This window comes from Micromys minutus (genome assembly GCF_963924665.1).
Source record: "Micromys minutus genome assembly, chromosome: 20".
Taxonomy (NCBI): Eukaryota; Metazoa; Chordata; class Mammalia; order Rodentia; family Muridae; genus Micromys; species Micromys minutus.
Genome location: NC_137955.1, coordinates 24,965,908 through 24,981,623, shown reverse-complemented (window position 1 = coordinate 24,981,623; position 15,716 = coordinate 24,965,908). Strand labels below are relative to the sequence as shown.

The 15,716-nt window shown below is 41.4% G+C and overlaps 1 protein-coding gene across 1 annotated transcript in view; it reads right to left on the bottom strand.

Annotated features, from left to right (window-relative positions):
- Positions 1-15,716, bottom strand: part of CPLANE1 (ciliogenesis and planar polarity effector complex subunit 1) — a gene marked incomplete at its 5' end in the record, with an annotated part of 84,899 nt that overhangs the window by 54,623 nt on the left and 14,560 nt on the right. The window contains 10 exons of the mRNA XM_080933746.1: positions 23-131; positions 1,020-1,178; positions 1,332-1,441; positions 2,062-2,200; positions 6,839-7,003; positions 7,398-7,615; positions 8,130-8,266; positions 8,922-9,150; positions 11,675-11,833; positions 14,182-14,346. Of these exons, the coding sequence (XP_080789872.1) occupies positions 23-131; positions 1,020-1,178; positions 1,332-1,441; positions 2,062-2,200; positions 6,839-7,003; positions 7,398-7,615; positions 8,130-8,266; positions 8,922-9,150; positions 11,675-11,833; positions 14,182-14,346 (1,590 nt within the window). The remainder of the gene's footprint in view (positions 1-22; positions 132-1,019; positions 1,179-1,331; positions 1,442-2,061; positions 2,201-6,838; positions 7,004-7,397; positions 7,616-8,129; positions 8,267-8,921; positions 9,151-11,674; positions 11,834-14,181; positions 14,347-15,716) is intronic.

Here is a 15,716-nt window from a genome sequence, read left to right as displayed (position 1 = left end):
ACAGCTGAAAAATAGCAAATACCTTTCACAACACCATGTTTGAGTTTCTGTTGAAGAGAGTGGTATTTTTCTCTTAAAGGAACCCTTATGGCCTCAGGATTGGGAAATGCTTTCACAAAAATTTCTGCTACCTTCAGAAAAAAAAATAATGTTTTATGAGCAACATCAGTCTTTTTCTTTCTCCTTTTAATTCTTTAAATGCTTTAAGTCAGAACATAATTAGACAATAAACTTACTTAAAACTCTTGTTGTTCAACCAAGCTATCAGAAATCAGCATCATTTTTCTTCCTTTTTATTGTATTTTAAAATATTTGACAAAATTATGTATATTCAAGATAGAGGATATGATGATCTGATATATAATTTGTGCTGAGTATATCAGCCAAATTAGCATGTCAATCACAAATGTAGCAATAACTGTATGTATGCATATGCACAGCAAGAACACTTTAGCTCTACCTCCTTCATTAAACTTAAGAAAATCATAGCATATCATTAATTATAGTCACCATGCTGAACACTAGCTCCTAGAACTCATCTTAGAAATGCAAGTTTGGACCATTTAGTTAGCATCTCTTCATCCCTCCCCACCCTTTAAAAACTAGCTTATTTTTCTCTATGTACTTAGAACCAACACTTAAAAGAATTACACCGAGATGGATCTGAGAAGCACTGATCTGTTTGCCTCAAGGATTTGTGGAAACTGTTCCAAGAAGCAAAGAAGATATTAGGACTTAAGAGAGATACTACTTCCTGAGGGGTGGTGCGACACCATTTCTATCACCTCTGCTACCTCATTTCCAGCACATCCCCAGCCTGGGAACTACCATTCCGCTCTGCTTCAGTGAGCTTTAGGGTCTACCTGTGGGATCATACAGTAGCTATCTCTCTGAACCTGGAGGGTATCATCCAAAGTGCAATCCGTTCAACAGGAAAAGGTAACATCATCCCTAACTAAGAACAGAAATCCACCAGGACCTATTATTCAAGTTTAGTTTTTTACCAACAATGATATTACCTTTCTGATTGGTGGCAGTTCTCCAATAAGGCTCAAAATTATATCCTGAATAAGTTCTTCCATATTAAAAAACCGAGAGAATGGTAGCATCCTACAGGCCCATTCCAGTGCATGGAAACAGTGCTCAACCACACAAGAATCAAACTCCACCTCGAGGTCCTATGTGGATAAGAAAAAAAAACTGTTTTTTCAGTTTACATGGACAGACCTGAATAAGTTCAAAAGAATAGTTTACTACAAACAGCAAACATTTCTAACTAAGCAATAATTTTCCAAGTACTGTTTACTTTCTGTTCTTTACCTAATAAATACCTTTTCTGTCTTTGCATTTTCTCTTGCTTTCTGATACTGCCTGCAAGTGTACGATAATTTATCCCGGACATGCAACATCCAACACAAAGCACAAAGTTCTCTGAAGCAACCTAAAAACACAAACATAAAAGGAAATTATGTGCGAATTACATCTGCAGGTTATTTATCTCTTTATTTTGCTTATTATGAAAGAAGAATGTGAGGGCTGGCTGGGCAGACAGCTCAACAAGTAAAGGGCTTGCTGCTGTGCACATGTAAAGTTCAGAGTGTGGGTCTGCAGCACTTATCAGACTCTGGGACAGTGCGGTAGCCCACTCAGCCTAGCACCGAAGAGGTGGGAACGGAGGATCATAAAGTGAGGGCAAAAGCCCTAAAACGTGTTCAAAGCCTGCCCACTTAACAGTGTGGTAGTAAGCACACCCTCCCTGCAAGGAACGTACAGAAAAGGTATTCTTGAATGCTGAAATTCCAAATTTAAACAAGGAAGCAATAACACTGCCATAATTGTCGCAGTTTGTTTTATATAATAAAAGTGTAATTTATGGCCATACATATAAAGCATCTACATACATACATGTTGGAGGAGCATGTCTAATTGTAAACCCCTATGTACAATATCAAAGAGCAAACTAGAATTACTAAGTTTAGAAAACTTTCCCAGATCAAGTGAAAATCCTAATACAGTTCATATGCATCTGAGTTCCAACCAAGTAGCTCATTTCTGACAAACCTAGGGCTTTGATGGAAACGTCATCAAGCTTGTGGTCTCCGGCCGCTCCAGGTCTAAAAAATGCTATCCCTCCTTTACAGTAATTAAGTAAGGATTCAGGGAAAGAACTAAGAGAAGGAAGGGACCCTTTTACTCGAATCTGAAAAGAAGGATAGAATATGTTAATCATCAGTAGTAAACAATCTTTACAGGTGAGGCAGTCAAGAAAAACCACAGAACATAAGCAGCCCTCTGAGTTCAGAGACTCAGTTCACAAGCCTAATTGAAGACATTCAATCACTACATTCTGTCATCGAAGAAAGAGTGTTAAACCGGTTGCATTGTCTGTTTTCCTAGATTCATCTCAGGTTTTCCCTATAGTCATAAGTAAGAGAATACTTAAATGCCATCTGAGATTAAATGTACAGTACCTAAAACAAGTAAAAAAAATCTTCCTCACATAACTTACAAAAACCAAATCTATAAATGGCAACAATAGAAAGTCATCAACTGACAGTTCCTAAAAGATACTCTAGATAGGACTATCAGTAAATGTCAAACTAGAGAAGAAGCTGAGGAGTTGAGGGGAACTTGCTACAGGATCTGACTTGACTCAAGTTCCTCATGCTGTATCATTTTAAAAACTGAAACAGAGAAGTACACGATCGTTACAAAGGACTCTTCCCAAGAAGATCTGTATATAGTCAAGCCTGTGTATTTTGGTGGGCAGATATCAACAACTGGTTTCCAGGACATAAGTCAAAGAACAAGGTGCGTGGCACTAAATCACAAATGAACAATGCAGTACAGGACAATAACCATTTCTCCAAAATATCAAGGGTTTGGTTTTTGTAAAGAAGGATGCTGTTATAGATATCAAAAAAAGATGAACAGTAAGTTTATAGCAACCTTCTACCTGTCACTTCAAGAAAGCTATAATCTAATCAAATGCTCTGTAAGCATGTTAATGACAGCCCTCCATCAAACACTTTTCTAGTAGGATGTTACTAAGAGGGAGACCCAGCAAGGAAATGAGAACCTTAGTCCTGTACTGAGCTGTCACAACCTGAATGAGTCTGGAAATAGATTTTCCTGACAAGACAGTAGAAGGGACACAGCTCTGCAGTTGACTAGCTTTGTGGTAGAAGCAGGAAGACTCGAGGGACTTGTGATGCACAGACAGTAAGAAGGTGCGAGGCTTTAGCTCATGAGGTTTTGGCAACTTGTTAGAAGGAACAGAAAACTATATGGTGCAAATACTTAATTCAGTGTCATTTTGTAAAGACCTTAAGGTTCATCTTTTATAAGTGACAGCTACCTAGCTGGATTTGTTGTATTCAGCTAGTCAGTCATGGATAGTAACTAGCTAACTCAAGAGCTTTTTCATTACCACTGCACATGCACATATATATTATTAGGAGTCTTTTTATCTTCCCTTCTCCTGACACTGAAAACCAACTGTCTATTTTTGTCTCCACTGTGATGACAATGAACAGTTTTAGCACATTTTTATCGGAGGCAAATTTCTAAACCTCATTTTCTCTTTTAAAAGCTTACTTGGGGGCTGGAGAGATGCCTCAGCAGTTAAGAGCACTGACTGCTTTTCCAGAGGTCCTGAGTTCAATTCCCAGCAACCACATGGTGGCTCACAACCATCTGTAATGAAATTCAATGCCATCTTCTGGTGTGTCTGAAGACAGCAACAATGTACTCGTTTAAATAAAATAAGTAATTCCTTAAAAGAAAGGGCTTACTTGGCCAAGCATTATGTTGCATACCTTTAAATCTCAGCACTCAGGGAAAAAAAGCAAATGAATCTCTATTAGTTGGAGGCTAGTCTGTTCTAAGTGCAAGTACTAGGTTGGCCAGGACTGCATAGGGAAACCATCTCAAAACAACAAACGGAAGGTAATGTGGGGCTGAGGAAATGGCTCAGTTGATAAACACTTGCCATGTTCACCTCTCCAGGACACAGCTGGAGTTTGTAATCCCAGTGCTCTATGGCAAGATGACAGGGGGAAGCTTGAAGGACAGCTAGCCTGGCACACGCAGCAGCACTGTCCCAGAGGAGGAGGAGGTGAGGACTAACAGCGAGGTGCTCTTGAACCCTAACACACACACTGTGGCATGCATATACCAACTTTCACACAACAAACTATATGTAGACATATATACCATACATAAACATTTTTAATACTAATTTTGGTCGGGCATGGAGATGTGTTTCTGCCAAGGTGAATCCTAAGCACTCAGAGGGCTAAGTTAAAGGCTAATCTGGGCTATACAATGAGATTTGTCCTGTTCCAAAAAGAGGCCAATTTTCAAAAATACCTGCTGATAAGGACTTGCAACTGTATAAAGAAACATATCCAATACCCACCCAGCTTCAGAACAGGTGAGTCAGCACAAGTCAGGGTAGAAGAGCATGGAAGGCCCAGAATCAAACTGTGCCTCTCAGAAGACAGAGAAGGAAGTCTCCTGACATAAACAGCCAAGAACTTTCTTAACTGTCCATGCTTGGAACCTACTGAGTTTGCCAAAGAACAAAGATATTAACTTTCTAGAAGGGGGGGGATTAAACAGAGGAAATCTTTCAGCATTTGGAGGGGGTAGAAAAAAACAGGTACAGTCTGGAAGAATTTACTATGTAGTGAGACTTTCTATTACTATACAAAGTGAGCTAACCCAAAGACTCACTGTCAGGAGCCATAACCGGACAAGATAATAACTAGCAGGTGATCATCTTGAAATGGCCGCCTCAGATTATTATATAATCTGCAACTGCTTTGCCCTTATTTAGCAAGACAGTAAGGGATTCATTTTAAGAAAGATTCCTACTATTAATATGATTTTCCTGTTATTATTAAACATATGTAACAATCAAGTAATAGGATACACCTTTGGAGCAGATCTCTGCAGATTACAAAGATGTACTATTTTGTAGTGACACTACATAGACAAATAAATGACTTAAGTCTTAATGATGATCCTATCAGAATTCCTAAAATTATAACTGATTATTAAGCTCTTTTATAGTGGGACTTCTATTAAGTCATTTTCTGATAGTCAGAAATGCAATGAGAACTCTGCCAGTTTCCCAAGTGTCACCAACTAATTGCTCTTAGATAGTAACCAGACTTTCTCCTACTCAGAGCACATTCCAAGAGGTTGTAAAACAATTAATCAAAGGTTATAAAAAGGGAACCTGTTGCAGTAAGTATTAAAAAGTGAATGTCATATCTCTTTATTGGCCACGCAGTCTCACTCCTTGGGCACTGCTTTAGTATGGAGACAAACACACAGAATCTGTCACTTGGTCTACAAGATGGAGCTGGAGAAAGCAGACCTAGATCCTGGTGGCCACCTAGATCCTGGTGGCCGTAATAGACGATAGGTAGAAATGAATACTCTTAAGGGATTCTATAGGTCTTTTCATCTCTTATAGAAGGGCAGTTTGTATCTTTGTCTACAGGATTTAATTTTATTGTGTAGAGGGTTTGTGGATTGAGAATTTACTATGTAAACCTACATGAAAAGCTATTAGGCTTTGGAGTAATGTTTTTGCTGGGCAGTAGTGGAAAGAACACACCGGGGTAGACGTATCCACCCAGAACAGAAGCAGCAGGGCGGGTGGAGTGAACCCCTAGGAAGGAAATTGCCTGGAGAGGGCGGCTTGTGGACCAAGTGACAGAATCCATGTGCCCCGCTCCATACTAGAATGGCATCCGTGGAGTGAGACCTTGGGGGCTGATAAAGGGATAAGCCATCCTTACTAATATTTACAGCAACAGGAACTAACAATTTATTATAGGTGCTAGGACAGAGAATAAAATATTGACTGGGTTTATCTATACAAAACTTCACTAATAATTTAATTATGGTTTTAAACCTTCAGTGAACCTGTGGAGCTGAGACAGGTGATGAATCTTTAGCCGGATAATTACTCCTAATGGATATGCATGTAAACATTCTCTGCTGTAAACTTCTATTTTGATTTATGATTTGATTTGGTGTGTGAACTTGTGTTGAACTTGGTAACATGTGATCATGTATTCTGGAGGATGTGTAAGTACTGAGGAAAAGAAAAAAGCATCCCATCCTTTTTGTTTTCCTTAGGAGTCCTTTTTCCTCTCCCACCCCCACTTAGGATCTTTTCAGTTTTTTCTCTTAGATAGCCCTCATAGGAAACTTTTGATAACTTAGTAATAAACATTTTAATCTCTTTTCTAAGTGTCCCTTTTTCTTCCTGCAACTTCTGACTAGCAGGCTGAAAGTCAGAGCCCAGTAGTTTCAGCTGAGATGGTACAAAGGCTACTTAACTAATCCTTTGCTGTTCTAGGAAGAGGTGCTAAATGCCAGAGACTGCAGTCTCCGGCCTCAGAGGAACATGGAGGGCAGGTCAGCTGCCATAGCATAGTAACTTAAGACTTAGTAAACTTTTTATTATACAGGAACCCTAAATATCTCGTAAGACAAAATCTTACCCCTGTATTTCATAAGACCAAGTCTTACCCTCCACCAATACTCCCCCACAAATAAAACACTCTTCCTCCCCCACCTCCTCTGCTGCCTCAAGAACTGACAAGAAAGAAGAACCCTTCAAACACCTGGGCTGGCCTCCTCAGCAACTCACAGTTCATCTCCCTCAGCCAGAAGTTGGCCTGAGCTGTTTACTGGAAATAAACCTAAGGTTTATGGTTCGCAGGGCAGAACTTCCTGGGAAAGCACTGGGCGTAACTGAGTGCTGAGTACTCTCAGCTGCCATGCACAGCACCTGGATGACTAGGACACCGCATACCTTCTGCATGACCTTTCGTGCCCACCTCAGCTGTAAGATGTACCACTGTGCTACAGGAAAAGAACACCGCGACGCCCGGAAGAGCAAGAGAACTCGCTGCAGGATTCCGGACAATTTTTGGCGGTTATCTTTTTCAGCTTTTAAAAGAAGATTGTCACCATGTTCCTGTGGACAACAGAACAGTTATGTTACTTAAACATATTTAAAAAACAAATTTTAAAAAAAGACCATGCATGTAGTAAATAGTTATGCTGGACACTAAAAGTTTATCTTTAGCTTTTGCATTTTTAACATAGTTATTATCAGACTATTTTTTTTAAGATTTATTTATTTTATGTATGTGAGTACACTGTAGCTGTCTTCAGACACACTGGAAGAAGGCATCAGATCCCATTACAGATGGTTGTGAGCCACCACATGGTTGCTGGGGATTGAACTCAGGACCTCTGGAAGAGCAGTCAGTGCTCTTAACCGCTGAGCCATCTCTCCAGCCCCCTAGGCTATTTTTAAAAAGTAGACAAAATAAACTTTCACTGCGACAAGACTGCACTGAACTTACCTCACTAAGAATGGCAGGCTGGGGGCAGTACAACGGAGGCGCTGGAAGGTACAAGTCGACAGGCACTAAGCCCCACAGCTTCTTACTGAAGTCCTTAGCGGAGTCTATCAGCAGCTGCAGTGTTTCTGAAACAACATCTGCATCAGCCATGACTGATGCTTTCAGCACTTCTTGCACAGACCCAAACAGCAGATTGGCATCTTCTTCTTCAATGGGATCTAACAAACAGTGCAGGAGGTAACATTAGCCAGGTATGGTAGCTCATGACTACAGCCCTAGCACTCAGAGATAAGTGAGTTATCATCTCTAAGATAACAGTGAGTATAAATTTATGTATAAAACAGAATAGACTCCAGTGTGGCTGTTTTGGTTTTGGCAGTGCTAAAGGCTGAATGCAGGGCCTTGTACATGTCAATCTAGTGTTCTACTACTGAGCCGTATATTCCACTACAGAGTAAGCATGTTTTCACCTGACATAGGTTTTCTTTTTCTTTTTGTGGTCCTCAGATCAGACCCTGAGCAAATCACGTGCCAGGCAAGTCCTTCCCCGCTGAGCTGCGACTCCAGCTCACTGACATCAGTTTGCAATGCTCCATGATTAAGTATAAATATCATTCTGAAATTTTTGATAATTTTTCAAGGTGTTTATATTTCTTAATACTCCTAAGTTTTTGTAATAGCACAAGAGTTTATATTAACCTGATACACTGAGACGTTATGTAGGTAGCATACCTGTAAATTGTTTATATTTTGAGCCCTTTTCATTTTTTGCCAAAGAGACAGGCTGACCTAAAAAACACCGCAGTTTCTCCTGGAAAATCTGTGCTGGAGTCATATTCAAAGGTAGGTCCATACCCTTTTCCTTAGACCTGCAATAAGACCAAGTTAAGAGAAATAAATAAAATGTCTGAAAAAAAGGAAAGATTCTACATCAGGAAGTAAGTGTTTTTAAGAAAACATGCAGTCAACTGCTCTGTTACCCTGCTAACAAGGAAACACTATGTTACGGCTCTTCAGAGGATCATATTTCCTTATTCTCACTGCTGTCCTTCATGCATAACTCTACCCAAAGAAGCCCAAACTTCTCTGCTAAATGCCTTTGCTCATGCACAAGATGTTCACACTCCTTAGCTGCTCCATTCATCAAAATGCTGCCTGCCCCTCCAGTGTGCACCTGAAAGGCCATCTCCTACATGAGTGCTTCTAGCTTTCCCCTCACTCGCTATTATGCAACATTCGAAGCTTATCTGAAAATCCATTCCTTGGGCTGGTGGCCTAGCTTCACGGGTAAAAAGATAGGCTGCCAAGCCCGATGATCTGACTTCAGTCCCTGAAGCGTACAAGGTGGAAGAAGAGAACTGACTCCCACAACTGTTTTTCTGACCTCTACATAGGTGCCATGACATACATACACATGTACACACCACACATGTACACACCACACATGTACACACCACACATGCACACACCACACACGCACACACACGTGCACACACATGCAATAGATATTTTAAAGAGCCATACCGAACAGAGCTGCAATCATGTTTACAGAACACTTGGAAGGCCACACCAATGGAAACAGATGTCTTCCAGTCTCCAAGTTTATGTGCCATCCACACAGCCTCTGGAATCAGGCCGCCAATAAATAATAATTCGAGGGTATATTCAACCGTCCACACATTTGACAGGTTCTGATCTCTAACAATACTGGCCACCTTTGAGTGTTGTAGAGGAATAAGTCTCAAGGAATGCTCTGTGAATCAATTAGAGAAAATGATATCACAATTGCACACATATACCCAAATTCATGCCTTCTTATATGAAATAATTTTTTTCAAACATGACAATGAAGAGGCATATAGAATGAAATAATGCCCTCTAGAACAGTTTTATTAATACTGAAATATGTGCTTCCTTAAATGAACTATGCATAAAATACAAACATTCCCTAAAAAAAAAAAAAAAAACCAACACAGCAGGAACAGAGTAAGTGCATTACACTAAATAAAGGTGGCTACTGTTTAATGAGTTAGATAAAATGTACATAATACGTATGTACCAGGCCAGGGACTACAGCAGTGGTTCTCAACCTTCCCAATTCTGGGACCCTTTAAAACAGTTCTTCATGTTGTGATGACCCCCAACCAAGAGGATTATTGTTGCTACTTTATAACCATGATTTTGCTACTGTTATGAATTGTAATCTGAATACCTGATATATAGGACATGCTTTAGGGAACTCCTGTGAAAAGGCTGTTGACCCCCAAAGGGGCCTCAGCCCATATGCTGAGAACTGCTGGGCCACAAAGAATCAGTAGTTAAGAGCATGATACTCTACCAGATCAGAGTTCAGTTCCCAGCATCCACGACCAGCAGCTCACCATCACCTGTAACTCCAGTTCCAAGGGACCTGATGCCCTCTTTTCTTGGGCATTGCACTATTATGTACATAATTGCCCACAAACATACACATATACTAAAAATCTTTTAAAATGTATTGGATCATAATGTACAGTAAATGAACTACTCATAAACGTGTTCCTATTTTTCATAGCAGATTATGAAAACTGTATTTTATCTCATTTTACATTATCCAGAGTCAAAAATTTTTCCAATTTCAGAAAATATTCAAAACTTACAAAATGTAATACATTACTCTTCATTAAAAAAGAGGACTGGTGTCTGGGAAGAGACTCTAGTCAATAAAGTGGTTGCCTTATACTTATGAAGACTTGAGTTTGATCTCCAGAACCCACATTTTAAAAACCCAGGCTCATATCTGTGTATTTACAATCTCTGTACTGGGTTAACAGAGATAGATTGATCCTGAGTTGCTGGTCCACCAGAATAATCTATTTGGTGTATTTCAACCCTGTGAGGGAACCTGTCCTGACTCAAAAATGAATTCAAAGAGAGCAACAGTAGAAAGTGCCTGAGCAACAACACCTGAGGTCTTCTATGGCTTCAGCACACATATGCACATATATATACACACAATCACACAGACTGACAGCCATGCATGGCACGTGTCACTTATAGTACTTGAGAAGCAGAAGGATCAAAAAGAGTTCAAGGCCATCCTTGGCTACACAGTGAGTTTAAAACTTACATGGGCTACGTGAAACCTTGTCTCAACAAGCAACAAGAGAAAAAGGTTCTGAAGTACAGCTCAATGATAGAGCACTTGCTGAGCAGGCAGGAGACTGACTTTAACACCTACTGTCAGTTGGATAGTTGGATGGATGGGTGGGTGGGTGGGTGGATGGATGGGTGGGTGGATGGGTAGGTGGATGGGTGGGTGGGTAGGTGGATGGATGAGTGGGTGGATGGGTAGATGGGTGGATGGGTGGGTGGGTGGGTGGGTGGATGGATGGATGGGTGGGTGGGTAGGTGGATGGGTGGGTGGGTAGGTGGATGGATGGGTGGGTGGGTAGGTGGATGGATGAGTGGGTGGATGGGGGGGTGGATGGGTAGATGGGTGGATGGGTGGGTGGGTGGGTGGGTGGATGGGTGGATGGGTGGGTGGGTGGGTGGGTGGGTGGGTGGATGGATGGGTGGGTGGGTGGGTGGATGGGTGGGTAGGTGGGTGGATAGATGGATGGATGGGTGGGTGGGTGGATGGGTGGATGGATGGATGGGTGGGTAGGTGGATGGATGGGTGGGTGGGTAGGTGGATGGATGGGTGGGTGGATGGATGGGTGTATGGGTAGATGGGTGGATGGGTGGGTGGATGGATGGGTGGATGGGTGGGTGGGTGGGTGGGTGGATGGATGGGTGGGTGGATGGGTGGATGGATGGGTGGGTGGGTAGGTGGATGGGTGGGTGGGTAGCTGGATGGATGAGTGGGTGGATGGGTGGGTGGATGGGTGGGTGGATGGGTAGATGGGTGGATGGGTGGGTGGATGGGTGGGTGGATGGGTGGATGGGTGGGTGGATTGACGGGTGGCTAGGTGGATGGATGTGTGGATAGATGGGTGGGTGGATGGATGGGTGGATTGGTGGGTGGACTGATGGGTGGGTGGGTGGATGGATGGATGGACTAAAGAAGGGAAGTACGCTGAGCAGCTCACACCTATAATCCAGCTATTCAAGAAGCTAAAGCAAAAACTCTGTCTCGGGAAAAAAAAATCAAACAAATGAAAAAAACTAAAACAAACAACAATAGGTTCAGAAAAAAAGACAAGCTTTAGTCTCAAAACCATGCAAATTCCATAGGATAGTGACTTAAATACCATGGGTACAAAGTAAGGCACAACAGTTTTTGTTTGGCGTATTACCTGTCTTAACGTGGAGGGGAGGAAGAACACTCACACTGTGAGGCGGCGGGATGAAGAGTGGCTCATTGGTGAAATAGGCAGCCATGAAGCGGGCCATACTCTGGACAACTCTGACTGCTGCCTGGGGGTGTACATTTCCAGTCACTGCAACCTCAGAATCTAAACAACAGAGCACATGGCCAAGTGTCTCAACAAGCTAAAAAAGTAAAATGAGACAGCCCCACCCTCAGGCCCATCCAGTGATACAATGGAGTCAAGCCAGAAGAAGAGCCTCTAGACCCAGACGAACCGCCCACATGCTCAGGCCAGCTGGGGCCACCGCCCACTACCCTGCTCCTCTCAGTGCAGTGCTTGTGGGACACAGGCAGGACGAGGTGAGCACAGCTGCTTTCAACACAGTGCTCCAGGCCAGACATTAAAGGGAAGTAATAGGAAAAGACCTCCAATATACCTATTCATAGATAATAGGAAAATCTATGTAAGAAATATCAAAAATGTCACCAGGAAACTTCTATAATAAACAGTACACTCAGTAATGAGGCTGTAGCTGTCCTGGCTACTTTGTGGGTTCTTTCATCCACCCTTCCTTCCAGCTTTTCAACCCCAAACACTAGTTAGAAGAGAAAAAAGGACAGAGGGGAAAGAAAAGAGTTCCCTGAAAAATGTCAGGGTCAGAACAGGGACAATGTTATCGGGGTGTCAAGTTCCTTAGGGCAATTTTGATCTTTGCTGTCAGGATTTCTAGTTTCTTCTTGTTCGTTCTTTCCACACTACTTAACAAACATGGACCAACACCAACCAAGAACCAACAACCCACTCTGCCTCTCAAGGCCCCAGCATGTATAGACCCTCTCAAAACTGCCCAGAGTTCTAAACATCACACAATTGCAGAAACCATCGTAGCTGGCAAAAGCATCCACCTGCTAGAGCAGGAGACAGAATACAGCTGCTGTGGACAATCTGAAGCAGCCCCGAATCTCACACCTGGGAGTCAAACAAAAACATTCAAACAAAAAACATTCTTTCTGTGTTTTTTTTTTTTTTTAAGAAACCAAAATTCCAAAATTCTCACTACAGAGGCAGAATACACAAACACACAAAATCAATTTATATTAAAAAAAAAAATGTAGCCTTTTTGTATACCAATCACAATACAACAATCATGGACACACTCCCATTCATAACAATCTCAGTAGATAAATATATCTAAGAATAAACCTAACCTTTAAAGGCACTAGAAGATTGAAAGGTCTCCCATGTTCATGGGTCATTAGAATAATGTAAAATGCTACAATCCTGTCAAAAATCATTTACAGACTCAACCAAATTCATTATAATCCTAATCAAAGTATTCATATTATTCTTCACAGAAATAGAAAAAAAGAATTGAAATTCATATAGAAGCACAAAAGACCTCAGATAGCCAAGGACTTCTGAGTAAGAAGAATATGTGGAGCTGGAGAGGTGGCTCAGAGGTTAAAGAGCACTGACTGCTCTGCCAGAGGTCCTGAGTTCAGATCCCAGCAACCACACGGTGGCTCACAACCATTTGTAATGGAATCTGGTGCTCTCTTCTGGTGTGTCTGAAGACAGCAACAGTGTACTTATATATAATAAATAAATCAGTCTTTAAAAAACTATGCTAGAAGGATTACTAACTAACTGATTTCAAGCTGTGTCACAAAGTTATAGTAATAAGAACCACAGAGTACTGCACAGACAGGTAGACCAGTTCTGCACAACCATCCAATGTTTGACAGATGCCAAAAATGCAACTGGAGGAAAGGCACCACGTTCAGTAAATGGTGTCCTGGTTAGTTCCTGCCTAAAGACATGCTGGTGAGGTATTTTCTTGGAAGACCCAAGTCAACTGTGGATAGTGCCACCTCAGGATACAGGGGCTGGAAAGAACTAATAGAATTCCATTTACTCAGAAATTAAAGCTGACAAGTGATAAATGGGACTTCGTAACATTGAAAAGCTTCTGCACAGCAAAGGGAACAATCAACCTAGTAATGAAGAAACCCACAAAGCAGGAGATAACCTTGCCAGCTAATGCCCTACCAGAGGTTAAGATGCAGACTATACAAGGACTTAAATAGCAAAAAACGGAGAAAAGCAAGAACTTAGGAAGCATATTTTGACTTCTTGAATGAAGTGACTTTAGTGAGTTCTTGGATAAATCTTGAATAAGAACTGTGTGATAAGCTACCAAGAAGCTGACAGTCCAAAGCCCACAAAGAATAACTTAGTCACTGTAAAGGCAAGCCAAGTTTTACATGTAAATAATTTGTTCTCTAAATCCATAAAGAAAATTAACGCTATGAAGTCAGTGGGATGGCACATGCCTATAAACCCAGCACCGAGGAGGGTGAGGCAGGAGAATTGCCATGAGGTTTTAACTAGCATGGGGCTGGTTACATAAGTATCAAAAAAGTCAGAGGGAAACACAGCAAGACCCTGTTTCAAAATAAACAAATAACATAAGTGAATTTTAAAAAGTATACCTGAGCAATCTTTACTTTCTTTTACAGGTAACTGGGACCAGCTGAGTACCTCTCTTACGAGGTGGTCGCATAACCCTTGAGCATCGTTTAGATCATAGCAGTAGAGGTGACAGTACAATAGAGAGAGATAGTAGCGTAACTGAAGAAAACACGTCCTTCTTCCTCCTGAAACAGAGGAGTTCGACTTACAAGCACAGCCACAGGAACAGACAGTTGCGTGATGTTTGTGAAAACTCAGCAAGTTACACAATTATGACATGCAGGGTTCTTGCATCTGTTTTATACTTCAATAAACAATTTTATTCTTTAAACAACTAGCCACGGAAAGTTTGACCATATTCCAGTGAGTACATGGGTAACAAACACATATTGAACTTGTTCTTTCTCTTCCTCCTTTCTGGAGAGTTGGAGGGCAAGTCCTCGGTGCATGATGTGAAATTTCCAAATACTCAATGAAAGTATTATATATATATGACTATATGACTACAAACAGTTTTTGTTTCAGCAAATAACACAATCTTGGTGTTCACAGAGCGATCTCATATCCTACAACGTTGGTGCAGGAGAACTGTCAGGCTGACCACCCAGGGCTTTGAGTTGACCCACCCTAACATCTACTCCATCTATAAACTTCTGAAGCACTCGAAGGGGCAAATCCTCCAGAACCAAAGCTGTAAGAGCTCCATGACACAAGGCAATAACAGGATATCCAAGGAGTCCAGGTGAGGATCCAGAATTAATAGTGCAGCAGAAGCCAGAGGCCTCAACCATACCGGATTCACTGCAATGAACATTTGTAAGTAACGCTGTTTGGGTAAAAGGGTATATACTGTGTGATACACCACAACTTCCACAACAATAATTTTTTTGTGTTTCTTTTATGGGATGATTGTAAGGTCAAAGTGTAAATCTAGAGGGCCATGGAGATGAGTTGGATTTGGGTACATGATGTGATATTCATAAAGAATCAACAGGGCTGGAGAGATGGCTCAGTGATTAAGAGCACCAACTGCTCTTCAGATGTCCCGAGTTCAAATCCCAGCAACCACATGATGGCTCACAACCATCTGTAATGAGATCTGATGAGCCATCTGTAATGAGAGGAGAGCTATAGAGACACACAGTAAAGTGTAGAGCTCTGACCAGGCAGAATACTTTCTCATCTCAGTCACACCGCCAGTCCAACATCATAAAAGATATCATCAGTTTCTGGAACCTAGAGTCCTATGTCATTATAAAAACCCTACACAAATCACACCCATACTCTGTTTAGCCTAGAACATTCAAATCTCTTCAAGGCCAGGAGGCTTAGCCCCATAGTTCTCTCAATGTGTGTAGGAAGGTAGTAGGGCATTTGATGTATAGTTTCCTATTTAGATATTTGTCGTGCCTTAAAAAGGAAGAAAATATTTAGGGTGTAAATCTCATTCTGTCCGTTAACATTCCACCACAAGTTTTATCGTTACACAAGCGGGGTGTGGCAGGCAGGAAATTTAACTTGAGAGCATTGAAAAGATTCTTGGTGCTATGATTTT